General features: G+C 42.2%; 1 protein-coding gene across 1 annotated transcript; it reads right to left on the bottom strand.

Moving 5' to 3' along the window:
• Nucleotides 1-1,543: 1,543 nt before the first annotated feature.
• On the bottom strand, nucleotides 1,544-2,137 carry LOC137833335 (uncharacterized). The gene has a single exon (XM_068641690.1). The coding sequence runs from the start codon at nucleotides 2,135-2,137 to the stop codon at nucleotides 1,544-1,546; it is 594 nt and encodes a 197-aa protein (XP_068497791.1).
• Between the last annotated feature and the right edge of the window lie 7,598 nt (nucleotides 2,138-9,735).

Here is a 9,735-nt window from a genome sequence, read left to right as displayed (position 1 = left end):
CAGATGCTCCATAAGCCAATTGGTCAATACTTGGTAGTGGATATGAATCTTTTGGACATGCTTTATTCAAATCAGTGTAATCAGTACACATTCTCCATTTCCCATTTGGTTTCTTGACAAGCACCACATTAGATAACCATGTTGTATATTGGGCCTCTTGAATGAAACCAGCTTGCATTAACTTCTCAGTCTCTTCAATTGTTGTTTTTCGTCTTTCTTCACCCAGTTTTCTTTGTTTTTGTGATACCGGTTTTGCCCCTTGACAAACATATAACTTGTGGGAAATTACCTCATGGTCTATTCCTGGAATATCAGCTACTTTCCATGCAATAAAATATTTGTTTCTACGCAATACTGCAATTAGCTTATTCAACAAGTTTTCAAGCATACTTCCACCTATGTATGTACATTGTTTTTCATCTTCTCCCAGCACAATAGATATTGTTTCCTCTTTTGGTTCCAACTTCTCATAATTCATTCTCGGATCTAAATCCACCATGGCCACCATATTTCTGCCAGTTTCTCTATCTGTCTTTAAAGTCATCTTCAGCTCCGCTGCATAACACTCTCGGACATCTCTTTGATTAACATAAATAGTTGCTATTTCACCCTTCTCGGTTGGGAATTTCATGGCTAGATGTGGTGTTGAAACTATTGCTCCCAACTTGTTTAAATAAGACATTCCCAACAATGCATTATATGACGTACAAGCATCTACTACCAAATACCTGATTTTAATTTTCCTTGTTGCACTTCCTCTTCCAAACGTTGTCGCCAAGTCAATATACCCATTTGTACTCACCCTTTCACCCGAAAAACAAATAATTTGCTCTCGGAAAGGGACCATATCTTCTTATTTCAAGTGTAGTCTCTTAAAAGTATCCCAAAATAATATATCAACTGAGCTTCCTTGATCAACCAGAGTCTTCATAACTGCATACTTTGCTATTTCTACTGTTATTACCATTGGATCATCATGATCGGGATCAATCTCTTGAAAATCTTCATCCGTAAAAAGCATTGGTGGCAAAGTTCTTCTTTTAAAAACATGATTGATTGTTCTGACATTTCTCCAATATTGTTTTGCTGACGATGACTCCTTCCCAGAAAATCCTCCTGAAATTGTGTTAATGAAACCTCTCACCGGTCTTCTTACTGATTGTGTATTTTGGTAACCCCTTTCATTTCTTGCTTCTGGTCTACCTCCTCTTCTTTCCACCCTTCTATTATCTTTTCTCTCAAACCTCTCTAACCTTCTTTCTCCTAACTTTCCACCTCTCGGTTCTCTTTCAGAACTTTTCCTCATTCTTACATTTCCACTTCTGACAAAACGCCTCAATTGTTCGGCTTGAATTAACTCTTATATTCTATCCTTCAACCCGATACATTCTTCTGTATGATGACCATGATTTTTATGATACTCACAGTGCTTGCTATGATATGCCCTTTCAGGTGTTCTCGCTTTTCTTGGGGGTGGTATGATTTCTGCTGCCATTGCTTTCTGTAAAATTCTCGTCCTATTGGTATTCAATGGTGTATATTGCTAGAACTTTCGGCTTCGAAATTCCTCTTTTGCTCTCCTAGCCATAGGTTCACTTTCTCTTTCAATTCCCCTTTTTCCACCTCCATTTGTTCTTGCTGGATTACAGAATTCTCTTAATTCTTCCATCTGCATAAACTTCGATGCTCGTTGCCTTAATTCATCAAGGTTAGTTGTCGACTTCTTACAAAGACTGTCGGGAAACGACATGTGATGCATTGTGACTTCTGGGCTAAGATTTTGAATGCCCAAAGCCACCTTTCCAAATCGTTCCATGAACATTCTCAACGATTCTCCCCTCTCTTGCCTTATATTTACCAATGCAATTGATGTTAAATGATGAGGCTGACTAGTTGCAATTTGAGATCCAAACTTCTCCACCAATGTGTCAAAACAATCAATACATAAAGGTGGTAGACATGTAAACCAACTTAGCGCTGCTCCTTTCAATGTTGTTGGAAACACTATTATAGCATCATTCCATGTGTATAAACTAATCTGAGTTGTATAAATTGAAATATGTTCATCAGGATTTGTGCTTCCATCATACTTTTCTATGGTTAAATTTTTCCAATTATCAGGTAATAGAGTATCCATTATAACATCATAGAATGGATGTTTTCTAGAAGATATTCCAATAAAAGTTCCAAAAGTCTAAAGTAAACTTCTCCTTGTTTGGAAACTTTCATTATTATGAACTCTTTCATTTGCTGGTATTCTTGGCTGAACAGTTTCAAAGGATGAATTCAAAATTGTTTCTTCTTGCAACTTTCTTTTCATATGTGCATTTTTTGCTCTCAACATACTTAACTCTTCTTCATTACTTTTTTTTAACATTTCAAACTTTTTTTGTAATTGTATTAACGTTGTCATTGACATCATATTTTGGTTATCTTCCTGCTCTCCACCCTGCTCTTCTCTTCTACTCATCTCTGCTTCAACTTCTTTAACTATCTCTCGACCCCACGGTGGACACCAAAATGTTCTTGCAAAAGGGACCGAGAACACTCAAACAAGTTGACAATAGACTTCTCCCACTAATCCTTTAGTTTTTGGGCTTTCGGCTTCTCTCCTAGTTGGGCTTTCGACTTCTCTCCAGATTGGGCTTTCAGCTTCTCTCCTCACGGATGGGTGTGTGTACTTGCAAGGCGCTCTGATGCCAAAGTTAGAAACAATTTTACATTTTTCAGATAAAATTCACTCTACCTTACCTCTTGGGTTGATCCTCTATTTATAGGATTTTCTTGTTGGGCTTATACCTTGTTTGGGCCTTTCTTTCCGCACCTCTTTATTACTTTATGCACACCCATTAATTTGGACCTTTATCAAGTTGGGCCTTACTACAGTGTTTATTTGATCTCTTTTTTTTATATATGTAATTCTCGGTATGACCTCTCGGTCACATTTCTCGGTCCTGGTAGTACATTATCCAAGGTCCATATTTGTAAAAAGTAAGTAACGATACTTGTAATATTACATGCATAAAGATGAGATAGGACAAATACAACCTTCAAGGAAATTAGATGAAACTTTTTTCTTGTGAAAGCAATGTCATAATGAGAATTAATCATATTATACGAATAAGTAATTGAAAAAGTAAAAATCTAAGTGTTGATGATGAGTTTCAATGCATAATTAATCTGTTGTATGGTTGTGTTTGGATTGTGGAGGAGATTTGAAGGAGTGAATTTGGTGTGATTTGAGAGGAAAGTGAAGTTGTTTTAGATTGAGGTATGTTAGAGTAGATTTGTGAGAAAAGTTTAATGAATTTTGTAACTCATGTGAAGGTTGTGTGAAAATTTTAATTTTTTTAAAAACTGTAAACTGTAAGTTTAAAAACTTACTCTTACCTTTAAAAATATAAGAATAATAAAAAATAATTAATTAATTTATATATATTTTTTATAATTAATAATAATAATAATAGTATATAAATAACTACATTTATTTTTATTATTATTATTATTTATTTTTATTAATAATATTATTAAATATTTTTATACAACTAAAATTAAGTGTAATTTTGAATTTTTAATGATATTACGTAAATTTTAATAATTATAAAAATATATTTAATATAATATATATTTTAACTTGATATATATAATAAATTTTATAAATTATAAAACAATATATTTATATATATATATACAGATATATAATATTTTATTTATTTATATTATTATTATAAATTAATTTTAACTAAATAAAAAAAGATAATTTTATAATTAATTAATAATTTTAATTTTATTATTATTACTATTATTTAGTTTTATTTATTCTTTATAATTATTTTAATTATTTATAAGAATTGTTATTTCCTAAATTTTATTATTTATTATAGTTTTTATTTTATATATTTATTAATATTTTTTTATCATTTTAATAATAATAATAATTTTTTATATTGTAGTAAAGAAGAAATAACCAAATTTAACTTTTAAAAATGTTTAAATGATAAGAATTAATTCTCTGCAAATATATTATTCTAAAGCACATATTTTACTTTATTAAAAAAAATTATTAAATAAAAAATAATTTTAAAGATAAAAAATAATTAATTACTATATTTTATTATTTTAAAAACTAAAAATTTAATAGTTTCTAAAGTAATTAATTTTTAAAATCGTATTTAATTAATTATCAATAGTTTAATTATTAATTAATTTAAAATTAAAATTCTATTGTTAAACTTTGACATCTAATTAAAAATTAGTTTATAATTTTTTATTAATTATAAAAAAATTTAGATATAATAATTTTTTAGTTTTTAAAACAATATCTGTACTGGGATGACCGACCGGCCCATGGATCCGGTCAACCCATGTGATAAGACCCTACTTTAAGGTACGAGGTCGACCACGTGTCATATGTGGCCGACCGACACAAGGTGCTCAAGTCAAAGGTTGACCCAATTAGCAAAGGTTAACCCATGGTTAGGAAACGACCTAATCCAACCCTAATCGCTAAATAACCACCTAATCCGGCCCAACAGCAAGGGCCCATCAAGGTAATATAAATATCACGCATTCCAAGGAAGAAGGTACGTCATTATCTACAGTATTCTAACCAGCCGAATACGATACCCCACTGACTTGAGCGTTGGAGTGCCATCTGCAGGTACCCCACCAGCTTGAGGAGCCGTTCGGCGAAGAAGACTGAAGGAGGAACGAGACACGACCGACCGAGTAACATCCGAAGACAATAGTTCTCCCAGTCCCCAATCTAGTTCGAGAACAATTGGCGCCCACCGTGGGGCAGAGGAGAGCCAGCAGAAACCACAGCAGTAGATGGTATCAACCCGCAGCATGGCAAGCATGACCGAGGCAGACCAAACAACAATGATGATGGCCCTTCAGAAGGAGTTAGCGGAGATGAGGAAGGCGCACGAGGAAGCCGCTAAGAAGAACGAGGAGGAAATCAAAAGCCTCCAAGAAGAAAACAAGCGAATGAAAAAGCTGGTCGAGGGGGTGCCGTCCCTCGCCATGACCAACCAGGCCGGCAGGTCCCACGCCACCAGTGCCGGCCTCCAGGCCGAGAAAGACACGAAAAACGACTTCACTTTGGAAATGGATGGAGAGCCCCATCCCAGCAAAACAGTCAACACTACCGCCCCGGCGGGTCCGGACCGGCGCCATCCCTTCACCGACCGCGTTATGGATACCCCCCTGCCGGACAAATGGAAAGGTTTCAACAGGGATCGGTACGATGGAACGACCGACCCAGATGAGCACGTGGACGCATACACAACCCATATGAGCCTGTATACCACGAACGACACCGTCTTTTGCCGAGTCTTCCCCACCTCTCTAAAGGGAAGCGCTCTAAGCTGGTTCACCAAACTCCCTGCAAACTCTGTAGACTGTTTCGAGACCCTGGTAGCGAAATTCGATGTCCAGTTCGCAACAAGCCGCCCCCACCATCTAACATCCATAGCACTGGTCGGCATTCGCCAGGAGAAGGGGGAGTCCCTCAGAACGTTCATCGACCGGTTCAGCAAAACCGCTATTAGTATTCGCAACCTCAGTCCCGAGGTGGCGATGCACCACATGCTGACCGCCCTCAGACCCGGTCCGTTTGCCGATAGCCTGTGTATGCAGCCTGCTACCAACCTCGATGACCTTAGACGCCGAGCGGCGAAATTCATGCAGCTGGAGGAACTTCGCGAATTCAGGAACAACGCCCGGGCTGAGGCGAGCGGGAAAAGAAGGAGGACAGGGAACGGCAAGGAAGGTCACGAACTGGCCGAGACCAAAAAAGGGATAACCGAGGACCCCGCTTCTCCCGCTACACGCCTCTGAACGCAGATAGGAGCAAAATTTTGCAAGAGGCCCTGAGCGCTGAGCTGATACCACCGCCCCGAAGGGCCTTGAGTCCAGAAAATGCCGACCGCAGCAAAAGGTGCCGGTACCACAAGAATACCGGCCATTCTACCGAGGAATGCCAAGCCCTGAAAGATAAGATAGAAGAGCTAATTCAGGCCGGGCATCTCAGACGCTTTGTGCGTGGGACCCGGGAAACGCGTCGCTCGCCGTGCAAGGAGCAAACGCCTAGGAGAAGAGACCGAACCCCCCTAGGCCCACGAGAGGGCGATAGACGTGGAGACCGACGGGGACGAGGGGACGACCCCCCACAAGCCGACACTCGCAGGGGCCGAGAGGTAATTAACACCATAGCCGGAGGGTTTGGTGGCGGAGGTAGTTCCAACAGCGCACGCAAGAAGCACCTACGCGCCATCCACCAAGTAAACCTCATCTCCGCCCGGCCGAGGATGCCACCAATCACGTTCACAGATGAAGATTTCAAGGGGATAGACCCCACACAGGACGACCCCATGGTGATATCGGTCGATATCGATAACTTTACGATCAAGAAGACCCTTGTGGATCAAAGAAGCTCGGTCGACATATTATACTGGAAGACCTTCAAAGCCATGAGAATCTCGGAGGAGGAAATGATGCCCTACAATGACCACGTGGTCGGCTTCTCGGGGGAACGCGTAGGAACGAGGGGTTACATAGAGCTATACACAACATTCGGCCTTGAAGGGGCTAGCAAAACCCTCAAGATCAGATACCTGGTCATAAACGCCAACACGTCCTACAACATCCTCCTCGGCAGGTCGTCCCTCAACAAGCTCGGAGCGATCGTCTCCACGCCCCACTTAGCGATGAAATTCCCTTCCTCTCTCAGGCGACATCTTGACGATCCACGTAGATCAAAAGGTCGCCCGAGAATGCTACTCCGAAAGCCTACGAGTTGAACCAACACAACAGAGGTCCAGCAGCAGCCGCTCACCCAAGCGAAAGATTGCCGGCCGTGGAAGAAGCCCCAACCGGCACTCACCGCAACCAAAGAAAGCCATCACCATGGTAGATCTGGATCCCAGGGAAATCGAGCCAAGACTCGAAGCCAAGGACGAGCTGCGCCAAGCCGAACTTGATGGGGAGGACCGATATACGAGCATCGGCACAGCAATGGCCGCCGCCGATGCGAATTTCGTCCACCGAACTCTCAAGAGGAACGTAGACCTCTTTGCCTGGACGACTGCCGACGTACCGGGCATCCATCCGAACATCATCACCCATCGCCTTTCGGTGTATAAAGAAGCGCGCCCGGTAGCACAAAAGAAAAGAAACTACGGAGAGGACAAGCGGCTGGCCGCAAGAAGCGAGACCGAGAAGCTCCTAAAAGCCGGCTTCATCGCCGAGGCACGATACTCCACTTGGTTGGCCAACGTGGTGATGGTCAAAAAGTCAAGTGGCAAATGGCAGATGTGTGTAGATTATAAAGACCTCAACAAGGCGTGCCCCAAAGACTCATATCCCCTTCCCAACATCGACCGGCTAGTGGACGGAGCGGCCGGTCACAAAATATTGAGCTTCTTAGACGCCTACTCCGGCTACAACCAGATCAGCATGCACCATAGCGATAGAGGCAAAACGGCTTTTACGACGGACGGCGCCAATTACTTCTACAAAGTAATGCCATTCGGCCTAAAGAACGCCGGGGCCACCTACCAGAGGCTCATGGACAAGATCTTCAAAGGGATGATCGGCAGAAGCGTGGAGGAGTACGTGGACGACATTGTGGTGAAATCCGACTCGTGCAGCCAACACATAAAAGACCTACAAGAAGTTTTCGACGCCCTGAGAAGGGTCAACATGCGCCTCAACCCTGAGAAGTGTGCGTTCGGCGTAGAAGGTGGCAAATTCCTCGGCTTCATGCTGACCCACAGAGGGATCGAAGCGAACCCTGACTCAAGGCCATAACGGAAATGAGAAGCCCGAAAAACTTAAAAGAAATTCAGCAGCTACTCGGCCGGCTAACAGCACTTTCCAGATTCGTCCCCCGCCTCGCCGAACGGATCAGGCCGATAGCCACAATGCTCCGCAAAACTTCGAAATTTAGTTAGAACGAGGAATGTGAACAAATCTTCAACCAGCTCAAAGAATTCCTGTCATCACCGGCCGTCATCAAAAAGCCCCGTCTGGACCTACCCATCATGGTCTACCTGGCCGTATCGGAGGAAGCGGTCAGCGCTGCCCTCGTCCAAGAAGTGGACCACGAAGAACACCCGGTATACTTCGTCAGCCGGACGCTCCACGCAGCCGAGACCAGGTACCAAATGATAGAGAAAGTGGCACTAGCCTTGGTGCTGACCGCGAGGAGAATGCGTCCATACTTCCAGAACCACGAAATCAGGGTAAGGACCAACTATCCTATATACAAAATTTTATCTAAACCCGACCTCGCAGGACGGATGATAGAGTGATCGGTCGAGCTTTTAGAGTTCGACATCAAGTACGAACCGAGAGGTGCCATTAAATCCCAATGCTTGGCAGATTTCGCCGCCGAGCTCCCCAGAAATACAGAAACCTCGGCCAAATGGGTCCTCTACGTGGACGGCTCGTCCAACAAAACGGCTTGCGGCGCCGGGGTCGTCCTCGAGGGGCCTGGGGACTTACTGATTGAGCAAGCCCTCCAGTTCTCCTTCAAAGCAACGAACAACCAAGCAGAGTACGAGGCCATACTGGTCGGCCTCAACTTAGCAAGTGACCTAGGCGCGCGGGAAGTCGCATGCAAGAGTGACTCCCAACTGGTCGTCGGTCAAATCAAAGGAGAATTTGAAGTCAAGGAGCCCCTCCTCCGACGATATTACCACACTGTCCGCAACGTCATAGCCAAATTCGACACGATGGCGGTCGAGCACATACCACGACAGGAAAACGAGCGTGCCGATGCACTCTCACGCCTGGCATCTTCAAAAAAACAAAGCCATCACCGATCGGTCGTCCAGGTGCGACTAGCACAGCCGAGCGTTGGTGACGCCGAATGCATGACAGTCACCGAGACCCACACATGAATGACCCCGATCACCCAGTACTTGGAACACGGAACATGCCAACCGGGGGAAGAAAAGAGCATCAGACGGCAGTGCGCACGATACACCATGATCGGCCAAGACCTGTACCGTAGGGGGTACTCAACCCCACTCCTAAAATGCATCACCAAAGAACAATCCCAATACGTGCTACAAGAAATCCATGAGGGAGCGTGCGGGAGCCACTCCGGAGCCTGAACGATGGCGGCCAAGATAATCCGTGCGGGGTACTACTGGCCGACCGTTCATGGAGATAGTGCCAGTTACGTCAAGAAATGCCAAAAATGCCAAGAGTTTGGCCCCCTCCACCACCGAAAACCAGAAGAACTGTACAACATGACATCACCCTAGCCGTTCGCCATGTGGGGGATGGACATCATCGGCCCGTTTTTACCAGGCAAAGGCCAAACGAAACACCTACTGGTCGCGGTAGATTACTTCACCAAGTGGATAGAGGCCGAACCACTGGCCACAATCACTGCCCGAAACGTCCAAAATTTCGTGTATGTTGCATGATTAAGTAAAAATGAATTTGTAGTTAAGAAGAAATAACCAAATTTAACTTTTTAAAATGTTTAAATGATATGAATTAATTCTCTGCAAATATATTATTTTAAAGCACATATTTTAATTTATTAAAAAAAATTATTAAATAAAAATTAATTTTAAAGATAAAAAAATTAATTACTATATTAACTAGTTTGAATACTACTTTAAAAAGTAAAAAATAATAGTGTCTAAAATAATTTTTACTATTAATAAAAATTAATTATAAATTAATTTTTAAAATTATATTTAATTAGTTATCAAT

This window comes from Phaseolus vulgaris, chromosome 6 (genome assembly GCF_000499845.2).
Source record: "Phaseolus vulgaris cultivar G19833 chromosome 6, P. vulgaris v2.0, whole genome shotgun sequence".
Taxonomy (NCBI): domain Eukaryota; kingdom Viridiplantae; phylum Streptophyta; class Magnoliopsida; order Fabales; family Fabaceae; genus Phaseolus; species Phaseolus vulgaris.
Note: the sequence above shows the minus strand (reverse complement) of the source record. Positions and strands in the feature narration are given on the sequence as shown.

Coding starts and splice junctions, on each gene's coding strand:
- LOC137833335 (XM_068641690.1), bottom strand. CDS start 2,137: ATGGATACTCTATTACCTGATAATTGGAAAAATTTAACCATAGAAAAG.